At 46.2% G+C, this 20,127-nt stretch overlaps 1 protein-coding gene across 2 annotated transcripts in view; it reads right to left on the bottom strand.

Moving 5' to 3' along the window:
* The window catches only part of HDAC8 (histone deacetylase 8), a 233,686-nt gene that overhangs the window by 15,597 nt on the left and 197,962 nt on the right, over window positions 1-20,127 (bottom strand). For both annotated transcript variants that reach the window (XM_012643780.1, XM_012643787.1), the window contains one exon: window positions 8,283-8,388. In XM_012643780.1, the coding sequence (XP_012499234.1) occupies window positions 8,283-8,388 (106 nt within the window). The remainder of the gene's footprint in view (window positions 1-8,282; window positions 8,389-20,127) is intronic.

Genomic DNA, 20,127 nt, shown 5'->3' with positions numbered 1-20,127 from the left:
GGTATCTAAGAAAAGAAACAGATCCTGGGACATAAAAAATACTCACCTTCTAATCCCTTAGTTTTTCAGGTGTCTGTAGGTGTGGTGACCAGATTTTGTAAACCAAGAATTGGGACATAAGGTCTGACAAAAGATTATTGTCTTTTTCTTTAAAAAAACCCAAACCCCACAAATCTAACATGTTTTAATTTTTTTCCCTGACTACCAAAACGATACATGTTCATGGTAGAAATTTTTGAAAAATACAGAAACAGAACAAAGAACAAGTAAAAGTTACTCATAATTCCAATCCTAGATAACTACTGTTAAAGTATACTTTTGGTAAAGCGCCACCAAGGATAACTACTGTTAACATTTCCTTCTAGCGTTTTTCTGTGCATATCCACACACTCACTCATTCACACACACACTATATATATAGCTACAAAATTGAGACTACATGGTATTAAACCATTTTGTGTCCTATTTTTTCACTTACTGTTGTAATCGTGAGCATATTTTCCTGTCATCAAATTATCTTTAAAAATTTGCTTTTTAATTGGCTGTAACAAAATTTTTCATATAGATGTACTATATGGAATTAGTACCATACCTCAAATTTAATATATCAAAACAGGCTGGGTGCGGTGGCTCACGCCTGTAATCCTAGCACTCTGGGAGGCCAAGGCGGGCGGATTGTTTGAGCTCAGGAGTTCGAGACCAGCCTGAGCAAGAGCGAGACCTCATGTCTACTAAAAAAAATAGAAAGAAATTATCTGGACAACTAAAAAAATATATAGAAAAAATTAGCCGGGCATGGTGGCACATGCCTGTAGTCCCAGCTACTCGGGAGGCTGGGGCAGTAGGATCGTTTGAGCCCAGGAGTTTGAGGTTGCTGTGAGCTAGGCTGACACCACGGCACTCACTCTAGCCAGGGCAACGAGTGAGACTCTGTCTCAAAAAAAAAAAAAAAATATATATATATATATCAAAAGAGAACACATCAGGCCGGGCGCGGTGGCTCACTCCTGTAATCCTAGCACTCTGGGAGGCTGAGGCGGGTGGATCGCCCAAGGTCGGGAGTTCGAGACCAGCCTGAGCAAGAGCGAGACCCCGTCTCTACTAAAAATAGAAAGAAATGATCTGGACAATTAAAAATATATATAGAGAAAAAATTAGCCGGGCATGGTGGCGCATGCCTGTAGTCCCAGCTACTAGGGAGGCTGAGGCAGGAGGATCACCTGAGCCCAGGAGTCTGAGGTTGCTGTGAGCTAGGCTGAAGCCACGGCACTCTAGCCCAGGCAACAGAGTGAGACTCTGTCTCAAAAAAAAAAAAAAGAACACATCAAATATATGTATCTGTAAAACTATGCCCTCCACCCTCCCAAGAGCTTCCCATCCCAGCTGGTATCTGGGCTGGAAACCTCAGTCATTTTTATTTCTTCCTTTCTCCTTGATGCTCTATAAATGACCTACCTCCAAGTGCTGGTGATGATACTGTCTTCATAACAGGACTGTGGGGAGCCATTCCTCCTTAGCCCACCACCACTGTTCCCGCCCAGGCCCTTGCAGGCTCACCCTTGGACCGCCATCATGATCCATTCCAAATATCACTGCATCATGTCGTGTCCTAATTCCAGAGCCTAGAATGGCTCTCATTTTACTGTATCCAGTATGGACTACTGAGCCTGAAATTCAGGGGAACCTGTGGTCTGCTCTGGTTTTCTCGTTCTTCTGAGTTTCCCTTGCTTACAAGCACATTCCCACTTCAATCTACTTGAATCCTCCCAGCCTTGTGAGAGCAGTCTTCCTAAAAGTTCCACTGCCTAGTTTCTCCTACATAGTGTCAGCCCTCATTATATCCTGATTTGTCCAAGGGGATCAGTTTTGTCCCCTCACCTAGATTTCTCAACTATTTATCAGAAGCAGAGACCATGTCTTAAATTTCTTGTACGTCTCCCATGGCACCAAGCACATGGTGGTGGTGGTGGGGAGGGAGGGTTCAAAAATATGCGTTGATTAATTGAGCTGAGCTTCAAAGTGGAGACACAATCATATCTTTTAAAATTTCACTTTGGAAGCCCGTGTAGGGTGGAAAGGGTTTACTAGGGGTGACTGGAAAAAAGTAGATGGAAGATGATGAGTAGGCCTCAGAGGGCAATGCTGCCAAGGGGAGGAGGCCACCAGGTCTGGGTTCAAATTCCAAGTTCACCACTTACTTGTTAGGGGACTACGGGATTGTTACACAATGTCCTCCGGTGCCAGTCTCCTGCCTCACAAGGAAGTTGTGAGGTTAAATGAGATTGTGTATGTGAAGTACCCAGCACAGGGTGTTGTGCTGAGTGCTTTCAATAATAGTAGTTCCCACTTCATGGATTTAGGTAGGAGTTTCAAGTCTTCATAAAAATGATCTGCTAAGAGTTTTCATGGTTTGTTAAAAGCTGCCACCTAAGTTACTGAAACTTTGGGAAATAGCCTCCATTTTTACTTTAGAATCTGTAAAACTTATAGCATGACATTTTAATAACTTTTTTTCTGTTTAGCAACAACAACAAATCTTTCTGGCCGGGCGCAGTGGCTCACGCCTGTAATCCTAGCAGTCAGGGAGGCCAAGGCAGGAGGATCGCTTGAGGTCAGGAGTTCGAGACCAGCCTGAGCAAGAGCGAGACCCTGTCTCTACTAAAAATAGAAAGACATTAGCTAGGCAACTAAAATAGAAAATAAAAATTATCCAGGCGTGGTGGCTCACCCCTGTAGTCCCAGCTACTCGGGAGGCTGAGGCAGGAGGATTGCTTGAGCCCAGGAGTTTAAGGTTGCTGTGAGCTAGGCTGATGCCACCGCACTCTAGCCTGGGTGACAGAGCGAGACTCTGTCTCAAAAAAACAAAATAAAACAAATCTTTCCAGTTCTTATCCTCTTTAACGAAGCAAGAAAGAGAGGAATCTGCTCGATGGGGCCGCCCAGGCTGTCGGTAGGCTCCTGGAAAGTACCACAGGGAGATGGAAAGGAATAAAGAGAGGGCAGGGGACAGGAAGAAGAGAAAAGGGACAAACATCACAGATATTTTCACCTGAAGTCTTGCAGATTGGCTTAGGGTATCTTCCATAATCTTGCTCCAAAGTCCTTCCAAGAAGCCCTAAAGCAAATGATCAGTCTGTCCTTGGGACCAACCCAGACTTTCAATTTATCCTCATGGCTTCTCGGGAAGCAAGGGAGGGTGTGGAAGGAAGCTGAGTTTGCACAGTGTAGCGTCCCACCACGCAGGAGTGCTGCTTCAAGCTCGGGGCTCTAGTAGGCCTTGAACATGCCCAGACCTGAAGCCCCAACTGCTAGCCCCTAGAGGAATGTCAATCCCAGACTTCAGGCTGCCAGAGGAGGTGCTGCTTACACTCAGCAGAATGGTTCTTCCAAGGATATTATCAGCAGATGTGCAAAAGGTCTCAGCTTGGGGCTGTGGAACTATAAATGGCAGACTGGGGCTGGTGGCCACAGCACCCTTCAGGCAGCAGGAGCTGGGTAAGCCGGCTGCTTCTACCTTCTGTCCTTCTCTTTTCCTTTTCTACTCAGCTCTAAATGGAGCTGGAGGCTTCAGATTACAGCATGGTGGGGGGTTAGGAAGGGCTAAGAGGCCTATGTCAGGGGCCAGAATTTCCAGGGTTGCCCATAGCTGTCTTCCTCCCGTTTCTGGGGAGACATGAAATTTCAGGTGCTTTGGATGAGCCACATGGAAGGAGCTGGGTGTGCAGTGTGGGGTGGGAGGGTTTACCAGGGTTTACTAGAAGACAAGGGATGGTTAGTAGATTTGACAGGGCAATGCCGCCAAAGAGAGGAGGGGCACCTGTAGAGTCCCACAGCCTGACTCCAAAGCTCCACTTTGGACAGACCTGGGTTCAAATGGCTGCTCCACTACTTATTGGCACAGTGTGTGGCACATAGTAGGTGCTTAGTAATTACTTGCTGAATGAATAAATAAAGATGGCCTTGGCCAAATCACTTATCCTCTCTGAGCCTCAGTTTTCCTATCTGTAAGATCAATTAGTAGCTATTATTCTTGTTATTTCACCTGTGTTTTCTCCCCCCACTCCTGCATCAGTTTGTTGGCCCATCTTCCCCACCCCTGCCTTGGAGAGGTTGCCATACTAAGTCTCCTTCGTTGAGGGTCAGAAAGGGCAGACGTGCTCAAGGTCTTTCTTTTCCCTCTTGTGTCCTCCCCCTCCGCCTCCCCTCCTCCTCCTCCTTACCTCCTGACCACATTTGCTTCTTTTTGTCTCCCAGGCAAACTAGGGGTATAGTTCTGGGAACTCAGAGCAAGTCCTGAAACCTCCAGCTCTAACTCCAACACATACTCGCAAATGCACAGCTCACCCTCCTCCCTGCCCCGCTCCACAGAGGGTTGGGCCTGGGCTGCAACGTGGAGCTCGGAGCCCCCTAGGGACCCCTACTGGATTCAAATGTCATTAGTACCAGAGACTAGAAAACCTCCTACCTCTCCCCTCATTACCCCGTGCAGAGCTAGCCAGGCTTGGGGAGTTAGCCCCCTCTGGAGATTAATCACATCAGCACTGTTCCAGCTCTGGAAGGTTCACTGTGAGCCAATCTTCTGTAGTACATTAACCAAAGGAAAGGCAACCAACTTTGAGTGTATGAAGATGGTGGGAGGATGATTTTACAGTAGTAGTCATGAGCTGAGCTGAGCCCAGCTCTCTAACCCGCACTTCCTTGTGAACAATGACACATACCTTCAAGATAGCTCATTGGCATGAGAAGAGCTTTTCTTTGTATGAAGCTAACAGCTTGAATGGACTCTCCATGGTTTTGTTTTTTGTCTTAGTTTTCTCTCAGAAAGACTAATGGGCGGTAAAGATGGGATAAGATGAGGTCTAAATTTGCCTGTCCTTTCAGTCATCTTGTGGCATGTGGAATGCGTCTGTATAACATCTCTAAACCTTCTCAGGTTTGATTTCCAATAGGCTAAAATCTCATCTTTTGTGCTTCTAAGGGATGCAGTGAAAAAGAAAAAGCCCAAGCTCAAAGCCTGAACAAATCCAACTAGACATGCTGGCTAAAGTCCCTTGCATAGAGAGGAGCCGAATCCATCCACTCCCTCATTGTCACCTCACCTCCCCAAATCAATCCGTGTCCCCCCACCTTTGTTTTTAATAAGGTGGGGACAGGGGGAGGGGAGACCCAGTATGGCCAGCTTCGCCGAGGTTTTTATATGCAAGAACAAATGACAGTCTTGTAGACAGGTTCAGGAAAATCTTTTAGAATTCAGAAAATTCAGCAGCCTTTCCACACTGACCATTGTCATGGCAACGCACTATCTGATGGCAGCATGCGTCACCAGGCTGGAGGGGCACAGTATCAGTATAGCAGGTTAGTCTGGCCATTTTTAGCAACATTTGGACTTCTTTCTAGCCTATTTCTTCTAGGGTTTAGCTGAATTTCTTTTCGGTTCTGAGCTCATGCGCTCTGCTAATTTGCATGGCTAGAACACAAGACTTTGTCAACATGAAAGAGATGGCTAAATGGAAAATTTGAACACTCCTAGTATTCTATAGCCGCTCCACTTGCTGTCTGCCCTCCCTGGCTCCTCCTCACCCACTCTTAGCCACTTAGTTTCTTTTCTTCTCCCCATCAATTCTTTCCCACACAAAGCATTACCTCCCCCAACCCAACAACTGTGACTCATCTACCAACCCCTGTACTCTCACCATATTCTTTTTATTTTTTCTATTTTCTCATTGTAACATACAGCATCCTAGGATCTTAGGGTTGGAAGGATCCTTAACAATAATTTAGTCTAATCATCCTCCCCCAAGGCAGGAGCCCCTCTACAATATGACAGCCTAGAGATTGTCTAGCCTCTACTTTTATATCTCTAGTGACAGAGACCTCATTCCTTTCTGGGCAGTCAATTCCACTTTGGAAAGCTCTAATTGTTAGAAAATGTCTTCCTTCTATTGAATAAAAATCTGCCTTTTTATAATATCTGCCCATGTGTCCAGCTCTATGCCTTGTAGCCACATAGACCCTTTCTATGACCTCTGCTCTCGGATAGCCTCTCAGAGAGATGAAGTAGAGACCACATCCCCCGAGTTTTCTCTTCTACCCAAAGCCCCAGCTCCTCCAATCAGACCTCTTGGAGCCCAGGCTCCAGTCTTCTCCCCAGCCTGACTGACCTCCAGGAACATGCTCCTATTTGTCTAGAGCCCTTTTAAAGTGAGGTCGATACTGCATCAGTGTCTCTGGAGGCCACCTTGCCCTGGTGACTCATACTGAACTCTGTGTTGACTCAAATCCCTAACTCAGACAAAATGCTGCTATGCCATGTCTTCCACTTTGAATGTGTCCAGTTGCTTTTGAGGACACAACTCCTGGTCTGTATGTTTCTCCCAGTTTAATTTCATTTTGATACAACCAGAATATTGCTTGAATCTGTTAGGATCTTTAAAGAACTTGACTTCCATGTCCTTGAATATCTATTATTTTTTCACCAACCGTCATCCTAGCCTTTTTTCTCAAGTCTCTTTTTGACTTGTTCCTCTTTTAGGTTTCTTACCTTTCCTAGTTCTCTTCCCTTTGTATTACCTTCTTTATGTCTTCTTTTGCTTGTCACTTCCATTTCCTCAATAGTGAGATGTCATGATTCTCTGGAGCTATGTGCCTGGATACGTGTGCAGGGCAGCAAGGCTATACACCTATCTGCACATATGAGGTGTGAGCAAGTAGCTGCAGAGGCTTGTTTAGCTTTCTCTGTTTCTATTGCTTTGTCTGTGCTCTACCAGAATTTAGAGCCTGGATGGGGGAAAATGGCAAGGTTGAGGGAAGAGGGATAAGAGAAAGTGGTCCAGGATCAGTCTCGAGGGACACAGGAAATGTGTCCTGGGTCTGAGGGGAGCAGGAGAAATTAGGGCAGAATGGTTGGTGTTCATCAGAGCTGTGGCACAGTGAAAAGGACTGGAGAAGGGCCAGGAACTTCCATTTTGGATTTTTAAGGATTGTGAAGGCCTTAAGGGTTGGACAAGGGAGGAGGATTTGGCTAGGAAGTGAGGACTTGTGGGGTGGTTGGTAGTCATTGAGAGGCTGGAGGGAGGTGGCTTGAAACTGTAGGGCTCGGAGAAGGCTGAGGGGTGTGGGACACCTCAGAAGGGGCAACGAGCAATGCTGTGAGTATAATCTTAAGAGTCTATGACTTATTAGCTTAGAAAATTTTCTCTGGTGAAAGGAACCCGGGACATGGAAACCTTGCTATTGTTATAGACTGTGCCCTGCTAGTTAGATAGGGGTTTTAACATAACCCTCAGCAAAGATCCTCAGGACACAGTGTGTTCCCTTGGACTAGCTCCAGTATAGAACAGCCCTCCCTTTCATGTTGGATTATATTCTAATGAGGGAGTCAACGGTAGGAGAACTGGTGCTATCTTGGTCATTTTATGAATAAACATGGGAATTTCACTCTCCAGTAGGATACCCTTGGCTTCTTAACTCTGGCAAATAATTACCATAGGAGCCAAAAAAAATACACAAATGTACATACAAATTGAAACAGAAAAGTGGGTGCCCAAAAGACTTAACATGAATGGTAGATGAAGTGAGTTGTGAAGCAGCAGATGGGGTTGGGAGTGGGGCCCTACTGGAAAGCTGAGGGCAGTGATTGCAAACAGCCAGTGGACAGTGGGATCAGGAGGGCAATATCCTGGCGACTGTCACTTCCCCTCTACCCTGAGGTCAGGCTGATTCCAGGGCAGCCTTAGGGAACGGAAGGAGGATAGAGCAGCAGCCCAGGCTCTAGTGCTCTAGATGACACAGTGGAGCCCACTCCCAGGGCGTCAGAGTCCCTGACTACTCGTTATAGTTCCACAGTCTCTCAAGGCCCTACGAGATCAAGGAACCACACATACTGGAACAAAATGTGTGCGAGCCATCCCCACCCCCGCTGCCGACCCCCTCCAAATCTGAATTGACTTGAACTTCCCTCATCTTAAAGAGGGTTTCACTGTTGGCCTTTCGAAGGAAAAAGGGTCCTAGGGCATACTTTAGAACTGGTTTTCCTCTGGAGGTGCCTGAAGTTGAACCTTTTGTCCTTCTGAAGGTGACATTAGCCAGCCAAATGACAATCCCAACCAGAGTGGCCAGTGTAGAATTCTAACTACAAGCTGTCAAGCCAAGAAGAGATTTCCTTTCCAAGTCAGTGAAACAGTAAGTCACCAAAGACAAATGGTATTTGAGGACGCGCCGACTGACGGGCGACCACAAACTGGGTGGAACAAGGAGGGCAGGCCTCGAGGAGTGGTGCTCACCTTTGATGTAGTTGAGGATTTGCTGGATTCGGCGGGGCTCATTGCGGTCTGGCCGGCAGCTTGGCGTGATTTCCAGCACATAATCAGGACCATATGCTGTGAAAAACTGTAAGGAAAAGGGAAAGGCCAAAAACCAAACTAAACCACATAAAACCTCCAATCCAACCACATACAAACAGGACAATCAAAAGAAATTCACCACTACTGACAAGGTGAGGGAGGTGGGCTTGGGCAGAGGAGGATGATACAGCAGGAAGCCCTGACCTGGTGGTATCACTCCCCTTGTTCGGACCTTCAATGACAGTCCATTGGGAAATTTTTTAGCTTGCTGTTCAAAGGTCTCTCTGCTCGGGTCTCAACTTTTCTCTCCAACCTTTTTTTTTTTTTTTTTTTTTGAGACAAGAGTCTCACTCTGTTGCCCGGGCTGGAGTGCCGTGGCGTCAGCCTAGCTCACAGCAACCTCAGACTCCTGGGCTCAAGCGATCCTCCTGCCTCAGCCTCCCGAGTAGCTGGGACTACAGGCATGCACCACTACATCGGGCTAATTTTTTTTTCTATTTTTTGTAGAATGGGGTCTCGCTCTTGCTCAGGCTGGTCTCGAACTCCTGAGCAAAAGCGATCCTCCCGCCTCGGCCTCCCAGAGTGTCCCTCCAACCTTAACTCTCACTGCTTCCCTGTTCTCTGGCCACATTAGACTGCTCGGTGCTCTCCCCAATCCCACCACGCTTTGTCTTCTCTTAGGATCTTTGCTAGTGCTCTTTCCTGGGGCCTGCAAAGACCCTCCCCCAGTCCCTGCTGCCTGTGAAAAACCTCTCCATCTTTCCAGGTGCAGCTCAAGTGTCCCCTCCTTCACAAAGCTGTCCCTCATTCTCTACCAACCCTCAGAGCATTCTGTTGGTACTTCTCTCAGGGCCCTTGTTCAAATAGATAGTGCTTGCCTGCATGTCGCATGCAGGTCATTGTGCTGGCTGCAGCGGGGGCTATAAAGGTGGATGAGACCTCCTCTGGGGTCCTTTAGGTGTTCAGAAGGGCATTCTGCATTGGATAGAGATCTTTCAGCAGTGACCTGATTTCCCCCTACTGGATTCTCAGTTCCCTGAAGGCAGGCAGCACCGCTGTCTTAGTCATCTCCTTGGTCCTCGCAGACCACGGCAGCTTCGGTTGCCTTGAATTCCCTGGCCCGGGAATTGCAAACAAGTCTAGTTTCTCTACTTCAGTTTCCCTTTCTTTGCAGTAGAGTTTATTTGTTTTTAAATTCAGAGAATCAAAATAAAGGTTTGTGGATTCTATCTCTAGCTCTCTAGATGACTCCTTGTGACCTTTGGTAAGTCACAATATCTGATTCAGCTTCTGTGGTAGGGCCCACTAAGGGAAAAACACTCCATGACAAAGGGACTCATTCAATTGGGATAAGTCTTTGAATGGGAAATATGCAAAGCTACTATTTCTGTTTAGCTTTTTAACAGAAATAGTATTTGTACACACTCTCTGGAGAGGCAGCATATGGTCCTTAACATCGTGTGCTTTCAATAGTGATATCGTTAGGTGGGAAGTAAATCAGGGAAATTCCACTTCCATGAAAAAAAGTGGTCCAGAGGGCATGAAAAAGGGATCTGGATATGTCATGACTTTGATGCTATTCAAAGAGCTTCTTAAAAATAATCCAGGGTTATTGCCATTGTCACCAAATTATCCTTGTTAAGAGTCTAGATGTACATCTGGCACCGTGGGAGATGTTGTGGAACAATTTCTAGGAATTCTAACAGTGTCTTTGTAGAATCCATGGGAGTAATTTTATGGAGAGATGGCTTCTGCACATCCACGACAGAAAACTCTACATTTAATTGAAAGGAAAATGTCCAAGACTGTGCCAATGCTTATACTGCCCTTTGTGCGTGCACGCACGTGTGTGTGTGTGTGTATGTGTGTGTGTGTGTGTGTGTGCGTGTACTGACCTAGACGGAGAGAGGGGCTTAAGTTCTTTGTGCTGGAGTTATTACTCTCTGATGCCTGAAGCCCTGAGTTTTAGAGAGAGAAAAAGGCCTTGAGTAAAGATCATCTTTACCAAACCCGTACGTGGAACAGACAAGAGGGGTTACCTGGGGGACACATCCATAACCAACCCCCACCCCAGTCATGCTTAAAGAAACTTGAGAGGCTTGTATTTTTAGCCAAGGAAGGCCCCTCAGTTCAAGCCTGAGGACCTTGCGGGCTTGGCTCTGGAAGAGAAGGCTTCAAACAGGTGTGGCGCTCTTTCCTTAGGCGGCCTCTTCTCCAGAGCGTGTCAAGTGGTGTGCTCATTTCATGGGAGTGGAAAGACAGGCTTGGACAGCACAGCAGAAGAAAGGCAGCTGCAATGAAGCAGCCCCTCTGGGAGACCCGAACCCTTGGCATCAAAGTGCTATAAAAATCAGGGTCACGGTGCCCAGCTGAGGTATAGCAAGAGGGAATGTTCTGTCTCCATACGCGAAGATGACACTGCTGATCCTCTGTCAGCAGGGCATGTCATGAGCTGCTTGCTTAGGACTGAGTGCTTGGAACAATTTGTCCTCACTTGTGAGTGCCTACTATATGGCTACCCACACTGTCCTGCCTTAGTCCCCTTACTGATCAAGAGCACATGGTTGCAAGATGGGCAGCTGGGACCAGGACTGACTGCCATGTGACAAAATTCAGGTCTATTGGGATTAAGCCTCTTGTCCTGGCTTCATTAATGCCTGGCTTTAACTAACTGAATCATACAGTGGGCAAAGTCATAAATAACCCATTCTTTGCTGAAGCAAGTTGGCTGCAGGTAATAGCCAAGTCTGGGTTCCTAAACTTCGCCCCACCTTTGCCAATCAAATATTATTCCCAGGTCATGCTTATTTGCACTATTAGGCTAAGAGACTCAGATGGTTTAAGAAAGTCCCTGTTGTGAGCCAGTTTCACATGGCAGCTGGTTGGCCCCAGCCTTGGGAGGCTCTGCTTGGGGCTGTATCTAAGGCAAAGGTGGTAGCCTGTTTCCCCTCTCTGGCTCTGTCATGGCATTACTCTGTTTCCATGTTATATTTTTTATTTTTACACTTGTTAAACCTTTTCCACTGGAGTGTGAACTCTGCAAAAGCAGAAACTTGTGTTCTGTTCTCTTTGCATACCCTGTATAGTCAGACTCAAGTCATCACGTTTCCCTTAAATGTATGTTCAATTAAATTAATTCACCAAGGGTTTAGCTAGCCGTTCAGTTAACTGTGTGGAATAACTCGAAGAGTCAACCCATAGCATCCACAGCTTTTCTAGACTCTTGAGGCAGCATGATGAAGTGGAAAGAGCGCTAGCTTTAAAGTTAGGGAGAGTCGGATTTTGGCGTGTGAATTCAGCTGTGTGCCTTGGGTAAGCTTCTTAACCTTTGTTCACCATTTCTATCCAAGGGATGCTAAATGCTGACCTGGTTGGGTTGTTAGAAACTAGTGAGAACATCTACAGAAGGCCTAGCACGGGGCCTGGCACATAGTAGGACTTCAATAAATGTGAATCCCCTTCTCCTGGGGCAAGGGCCCTTGCCTAACCACGTGACCCATTCATACCCTGAGTGATGTCAGGTGAAGCGCCTGGGGCTGAGATTTAGAAAGAAGAGCCTGTTCCTTCTGCAGTATCCTTCCCCACTTGCTTAAGCCATTAGCTCAGCCTGAGGCCTGTGGAGAAACTGACTGCTCTCATAGTTTCCCGTCCTACAGTTCTGCCACTTGTTAGTGACTGGTGAGGTGGAAAGGAAATACGATCACGTAACGCAAAAGAGATGTTGGGGTGGAGGGATTTGGCCAGCACTAGAAATAGCTTGAGGCCCCACCCTGAAGCTGCCCTCCAGCCCTGAAGAGGAGAGGAAACGGGCAAGCAGCAATCCCATTCCCAGACAGGTGGAGCAGGGGATGAAAGAGGCCAGCCGACCTACAAGGGAAAATGTTGGCTTTGATCTTAGAAAAGGAAGGAGGGAGGTGCTAACCCTTCTCCACCCCTTCCGCTTTCCCCCTCAGCACTCCTTTTGCTTTCTGGGTTTCGGTTTATACACTTGTGAGGGGAACGTGGTCCTGGGAAGGGGGCAAATGGAAAGTAGGAGATGGGGCAGGGGATGGGTGTGGAAGGTCATGGCCACCTTTAGGGTAGTTGGTCCCCTCTCAACACAATAGCTTGGCTCTAGCTCCGTTCAGCCTAACTCAACACTCCTTTTTCGCTCGCTCCTCTCCAGCTCTTGATCACACAATGACAGCGGTACACAAGTAGATATCTGGTCAAAAAGATATTCAGAAGAAGCCTCAAGGTTGCTGTTATTCCTCCATAATTACATTTAGTCACAGGAAACCAAGCTGCAAACCCGAACCAGCCAAGCCAATCCTTTCATCCTTGTCTTAACATTTAGTGAGTACCTACTATGTGCCTGACTAGCTTAGTCATTGGGGTACAAAGACAGTAAGACATGCTTAATAGGAAGGATTGTTATAGAGCAGTGTGATGAGTGGTATAATAATATTAATATTAAAAATTAAAGTTATAACAGTTAACATTTATTACTGGCCTATTATGTGTCAGGTACCTAAAGTCTGTAAGCACTTTTAATGGACTAACTTAATTCTCACAACCAAGCCATATGGAAAGTATTATTATCATTTCCATTTGAAGATGAAGCACAGAACAGTCAGATAAATTGACAGAAGTCACACAGTTGGTACATGCAGAGCTGATACCTGAACTCAGGCCATTCTGGAGATCAGCACCAGCTACTTACTGTAGCCTATAAACTATCCCAGAGGAGGCGACTGTGGGGGGCAGGAGGGAGGCATCCCCGACAGAGCCTGGGCAAAGGCAGGGAGTGTGATACAGCACAGCACATTTTAGGCACCAAAGTGAATTAGATGTGGCTAGGAGGCAGGCATGTGTTTGATGGTAGGTCCTGCTAAAGCATGTGGACTTGTCCCAGACTAGAAGCTCCATGAGGACAAAACATTGTTTTGTTCCCTGCTCCATTGCCAGTTCTCAAAACAGGGCTTGCACCTAGTAGGTGACAAATATTCGTGGGGTAAGTGAGTGGAAGCTTGGGGGAGATGTTGCAAACTTTTAAATGAAGGAATAAACAGGTCAGCTGTGCATTGTAGAGCGCTCAATGGCTACAGCGTGGAGAAGGTACTGGAATTTGAAGGGAGGAATGCAAGTAGGGACATGAGTTAGAAGGCTGGTGCCGTAGCCCTGAGGAGTGGTAATAGGGCTTGAATCAGGATGGCTGTGGGAGGAACGAAGAGAGGGAAAACCTTCAAAGATAGCTTGACAGGACTAGACAGTGAGCTGGATGTGGGGAGTACGGAAGAGGGGAGAGGCAAGGATTTCTGGCTGTGTGGGAGGAGCATGAGCAGGATGAGGGACACAGGCGGAGGAGAAGGTTTGGGGGTAGCACGTCTGTGTGCGACCGGGGAGTTCCGTCGGGAGCATGTGGAGCGTCAGGATCCCGATGATCTAGTGGTCTGTATGATAGCAGGCCTCGTTGAGGAGAGAGATGGAGCCTCCAACGCGATACGTGTTATAGATTTGGGAGTTACGAACGACCATAAAGCCAAGGAATCGGACGAGATTGCCATGGCTGGCGGGCGGAGGGCAGCTTACTCCAGAGTGAGAAGAGAGGAGAGGCAAGGACAGAATCATGGGGAAGAGCAACACCTTAGAGGTGGGCAGAGGGAGTGGAAGCGGTTCTGACAGCAATTTGAAAGCTGCAGAGGTTAAAGAAGAGGAGGGCTGAAAAGTGTCTTCTGATTTGTCCGCTGGAAGGAGACCTTTGCTGCAGCAAAGAAAGTGGAGGGTGTGGACAGAGGCCTGACTGGAATGGGCTGAAGAGTCTGCTGGGAGGAACTGGAGGTGAGAATGATGAGAACACCGTAGTCCTCCTTTATGTGCAGGGTATGCGTTCCAAGACCCCCTGTGGATGCCTGAAACTGTGGATGTTACTGAACCTGACTGCGGTCAATCGGAACGCATTTCTGTTCGTGTCTTCCACCCACAAACTTAATGCCTTTTCCTTCTTAACTAGGCATTCGTCACGCACTGTGGCCATAACTTTTGCAGTATGAGCCGCAACAGCAAAATTAGCACAAATTTCTTTTTCCTTTTTTGTGATTTCACAGATAGAAGATTTGTTCTTTTTTTTTATTTCTACTTTTTTTTTTTTTATAGAGATGGGGGGTCTCTGTCTGTCACCCAGGCTGGAGTGCAGTGGCATCATCGTAGCTCACTGTAACCTTGAACTCCTGGGCTCAAGGGATCCTCCTACCTCAGTCTCCCAAGTAGCTGGGACTATAGGCGTGAGTCACTGTACCTGGCTCGGAAGATTCATTCTTACAGTAGATTTTAGCAATCTCAGCATAGGATTTTTTTCTTTCCTCATTAAGTCGAGAACTCTTAACTTGTCACTTAAAGGAAGCACTTTATGGTTTCTCTTTGGCATATCTGAATTGTCACATCACTACTCTTGTGCTTTGGGGCCATTATTAAGTAAAATAAGGGTAATTTGAACACAAGCACTGTGATACCATGACAGTCAGTCTGATAACCGAGACGGTTACCAAGTGACTAACAGGTGGGGAGACGTTGGACAAAGGGATGATTCACGTCCCAGGCAGGACAGATCAGGACAGCGTGAGATTTCATTATGCTACTCAGAACAGTGCACAATTTAAAAGTTGCAAATTGTTTTTATTTCTGGAATTTTCCATTTAATATTTTTGGACCATGATTGACCATGGGTAACTGAGACCGAAGAAAGTGGAACTGCAGATAAGGGCATGGGGACTACTGTACACTGTTTTTCTTTTTTTAAGGAGTTTGATACAGGGCTGGGGCTGGGGTAGGGTGGGTGTTTTAAGGTGGGAGGGTCTTAAGTATATTCGCAGGCTGAGGGAAAGAGTCCATAGGATAGGAATCAGAGACACCCTAATAGGGATTTAGAGTTAGTTATGTCTGCCCTTCTGGCCCATTAGACAGAGATGCAGAAGGGAAGAATACTGTTCTTTTTCGTATTTATATTACCCACAGCTCCTAGCATAAGGCCTGGGAAATAACAGGTGCTCAATTGATGTTTGTTGAATGAATGAAATAAAATGTGATTGGGATTTTGAGGAGATCCACACCCAGTAGGGAGAATTAGGGCCTCGAGGGATGGGGGTGATTGCAGACAGGCAGCGATGGGGTGCGTGTGTGGGTGTAGTCAGAGGAGGAAAGACACTGAAGGACAAGTTTGGGAACCAGCAAGTGCTGTAAGTGGGCTAAAGTTGGAGAAGGAGAGCACGGGAAGCCTTGACTCCCACACTGAGGAGACAGGACGTGATGTGACAGGCACTGTGGCAGGGGCAGGACTGGAGCTGTGCCATACAAGAACTGGGAACAGCACAGAGAGGCCGAGTGACCAGTGTGGAGGCACCTACAATAGTCCAAGGGGGCAATCAGGGCTTGAAGCAGGGTGACTGCTGCGGGGATGGAGTGGACAGGAAAGAGACAGTGTGAAGGTAGACTCAGCAGCACTTGGCAATTGGTTGGCTGTGGAGGGAAAGAGAGAGCAGAGAGGAGTTGAAATTCGCTCCTAGATTTTGAGTCTGGGTGAATGGGAGAATCTCAGTGCCACTGACAAAAGCTGAGGTAAGTTGGCAGGAAGAGCAAGTCTAACTAAGGGAAGATGATGGGTTTGGGTTTAGTTGGGTCTGAGATGACAGGAGGGCATCTGGGTCGCAATGTCTAACAGGTAGCTGGGTATGTGATGACGGTTTGCGGCAGTGAGGTCATGGCTGAGGACTAAGGTAAAACACTGAGGGGAAGATCTACATTTAGAAGGTAGTCAGGGGATAAAAAGATCAGTGAATAGAAGGAAAAAGAGCAAGTGGAGTGGAAGAAAGGGAATAGTAAAGTGAAATCTCCCGGGACCTTAGGGATGAGAAGCAGCATAAGGAAGATGCTTAAAGTCATACATCTGCCATGCTGGCAGTACGGCCCTGTGGCCAAAGCAGCCTCCCTCTCTCCTAGTCAGTTGTGCATACAAAGATTCTGCTTCTGTCCAGCCCCCTTTCTATAATATTCCAAGCAGTGCTCAAATTTTTTATTGTTAACTCAAAGTTGACCTTTTCCTAAAAATTACATTTGATTCTATCAGGACAAGCCCAAGGTCAGTGCCAATCTCTCTTACAGACCCCTGAGGCTTTACTCCATCTTTAGTTGGGGGAGTTGTCCCTGTGATTGTAATGTGGGCCCGGGCCAGGAAGAGCATTTCTTGTGCTGAATCGCACTTTGAACAGAACTCATCACAGCCAGAATAACACGGCACTAGCACTTTGAACCGTAATGATGGTCCTCCACTTCTCCTATATCATCAATTACTTCATCAAAGAACATGGGCCCAACTATGATGGAGACAAAAAAGCCCTCTTTTTCCCAGAAAAACATTTTTGTTTACAGGAAATTCAGTTATTACATATGTCATTTATGGTACATTTTAAGGACATAAAATTGCAGTGGTATTATTGGGAGTAAATTTTATTGCTGTGGCTTTACAACACAAACAAAAATAATAACTCCATTAGTCGTTGGATTGAACCGGCAGGAAGTGGCACATCAAAGGTATTGCTAGCAGGCAGGGGGATGGAGGATTAAGAGCATCCAGAGCATGACCAAGAGGTCAGGGAGATATGGGCTATTGGAGATAAGATGTTACATGTGGAGGTGGACATAAGGATGGCAGAAAAAGTGAATTCTTAGTTTCTGGAATGGAAACCTAGTGTCCCGTCTACAGTACATCCGTATCCCACCTGTGGAACTCATCTTACCCCTTGAGCACAGAGTTGGTACTTAGGAACTGCTTGATGGTGAGGCTTATACGCCAGCATAGTTGTGCCAAGAACTGTTCGAGTGGATGAATGAGTGAATGAAGAGGGCCTGGGAATAGCTTTATTATTCAGATGTCTTAATGGTATTTTAACTATTGGCATAAAAAAAGATTATTAAGCAAAATAACCAGGTAAACCAGGGAAATGTTATCTTACTTGAGCATCAGTTATGTTTAAGAATATGTTCAATATTAACAAGTCTTATTTCATTAGCTAAAGTACTTAAAGGCTTTGTGAACACATATGTATAGCCCTTTTGCATATCATCTAATTAGTAGTTTTCCTGTTAGCGAATCCACAGTAGTGTGCGTGTACGTGTATGTGTGTGCACCTGCACACACGCGAACATGTTCTGTTGGGTGCTGAGCATCATTCTAGGCCCTGGTGGCAAGCTGAATACAAAAAAAGAATGAGATCTGGTAACTGCTCTCAAGGAGATGATAACTAAATAGAGAGAGAAAGATATTTAATATAATTACAGGAAACGCAGAGGGATAAATCCAAGCTAAACTGTGTGGTATTGGTTAGAGCACAATAAAATGCATTGTGATCTTGGGCGAGTTAGGTGACTTGCCCAAGAGCATAATGCTGATACTATGTAACATAGTAACAGATGTGAACTTGAGTCAATGGCTTTGGACTTTCAGCCCAGTGGGCTTTCCACTACATAATGAAGCAACAACATAGTGGTTGAAGACTGAGATTTCTGGAGTCATATGGGATGAGCCCTAAATCTTTGCTCTACCATTTACTAGCTGTGTGACCTTAGGCAAGTTGCTTAACTGTTCTGTGCCGTGGTTTTCTTGTTTATAAAATGAGGATAATAACAGAACCCACCTTATAGGGTTGTTGCGACAATAAATGAGTTAATTCATGTAAAGAACTTAGAACAGTGTCTGGCTCATTGTAAGTGCTCAGTAAGTGTTACTATTAAATGCTAGATATTATTGTTCTTGTGCTTTATCAACTGTACAGAGAAATGGAGTTCGGAAAGTAATGGGAAGTAGTAAAACTGGATTTCTTTACAAATGCCTGTGCAGACCAAATGAGGGTGAATTCTGAAGACCTTACCCTATATCCAAAAACCCTGAAGCCAGAAAGAGGGGCAGAGAGATCAAGAGGAGAAGGATCTCAAGTAAAAGTGACTAAAAAAATGGAAGAGAGGAGGAAGGAATGACAAATTGGAAGTGGCGGGAAAGACAGGCAGGGGGACAGAGGTGGTAGAAAGGAGGAGAGGAGAGGAAAATGGGGGGCAGGTTAGACTGGGGAGGGGAGGAAGGAAGTACAGAGGAGGAGGCAGGAGAGGCAAAAGCAGGGTGCCTGCCACTTCACTAGGGTCTCCCTGCAGGCCAATGTTTTCCTTCAGGGTGTGGTTTCAGGGGGTTTGGGGAAGGGCCCTGGCCAAGACTAATACCTTCTCCACATCACTGTTGATCCTCAAATTTCCGCTATTAGAGAGAATTCCTCTGTCATAAATATGTGCGGGGCCAACTGTGGTTATACCATATGTCTCTGTTAATCAAATGAATATTTTGGAAACAAGCCTACATATGAAGCTTTTTCACATCAAAGTTTCCTTAAGCCAAGGGTGGGAATGGAAGAAGGGAGAGTAGAGGGATATTGCTTTACCTGGTTTGTTGCTGGACAAGCACTAAGATGACTGTGAAAACTGATTCTACTGAAGGATTAGTAAACATTGCCTTGGCATGATCCTTATACTACTCCAAGAAACTGCCCTCTCTCAATCCCTTCATTGGTAGATTTCTTGAAATCTCTTTTCTTCACCACCTTGACCCCTTCATTCCTCAGACATGTCCACTCACGACAGTCTGGCTTCTTCTCCAAACCTCCACTGGACCATTTTTTAGAATGGAAATGGCAAAGAGATTTCAGCTTGTTGGCAACTCTGATTCATTGGTAGCAGCTGCTTGGACTACTGTGTTGAGAAGGATTCCGAGGATGTGTCTAGGTTCAGTGGGAAAGTGTGCCATGATCAATTTGTAATGTATTCACAGGAGTACACAGTGGGCAGTGCGGGAGCTGGAGGGATGTAGTCATATGTGCCCTATAATTGCTATTCCTGCTTTAGGAGACCAAGGGTGACCTCCTAATTGCCCAACTTAAGGTCTTCTTTTCAGTTACCACTCATCCTATTTGATATCTCTCCAGTGCATGCTATCAACCACCCCCTTGTTTTTGACACTATCTTCTTCTCATCACCACTGCTCTCCCTGTTCCTTCTCAGTCTCCTTCCCTGGATCCTCTTCCTTCATCTGTCTCTGAAATGTAGGTGCCCTCACGTTGGACCCTCAGCCTCTTTTCTTTCTCTCTGCAAGAGTTCATGCTCTCTGTTGCTGTTTTAATCATGTCTGTGTAGAGATCCTACATTTCTGGGTCCAGTCAGTTTGTCCCCAGCCTCTGACTTGCATTTATAATTGTCTGCCGGACATTTCCACCCGGAAAACTTGAATTTTCAGTACTTAGTGCTTAATGTGTTCCAAGTAGAGCTATTTCTGCATAAGTCTTTCCAAAGAGAATGCTCATCTTCTTTTTTGTTCACTCAGCACCATAGGAGAGTCCCACCATGTAATAAGCTCCTCAGCAAAGATTTGTACTTACAACCCTGAATGGGTTAACGTGCTTGTGCTTTTTTCTTTTTTTTTTTTTCTGAGACAGAGTCTCACTCTGCTGCCCGGGCTAGAGTGCTGTGGCTTCAGCCTAGCTCACAGCAACCTCAAACTCGTGGGCTCAAGCGATCCTCCTGCCTCAGCCTCCCGAGTACCTGGGACTACAGGCATGTGCCACCATGCCTGGCTAATTTTTTCTTTTTCTTTTTTTTTTTTGAGACAGAGTCTGGCTCTGTTGCCCTGGCTAGAGTGCCGTGGCATCAGCCTAGCTCACAGCAACCTCAAACTCCTGGGCTCAAGCAATCCTCCTGCCTCAGCCTCCCGGGT

This window comes from Propithecus coquereli, unplaced genomic scaffold (assembly GCF_000956105.1).
Source record: "Propithecus coquereli isolate 6110/MARCELLA unplaced genomic scaffold, Pcoq_1.0 Scaffold101, whole genome shotgun sequence".
In the NCBI taxonomy this organism is placed as follows: Eukaryota; Metazoa; Chordata; class Mammalia; order Primates; family Indriidae; genus Propithecus; species Propithecus coquereli.
The sequence above is the reverse complement of the archived record's forward strand: the minus strand, read 5'-3'. Positions and strand labels throughout refer to the sequence as shown.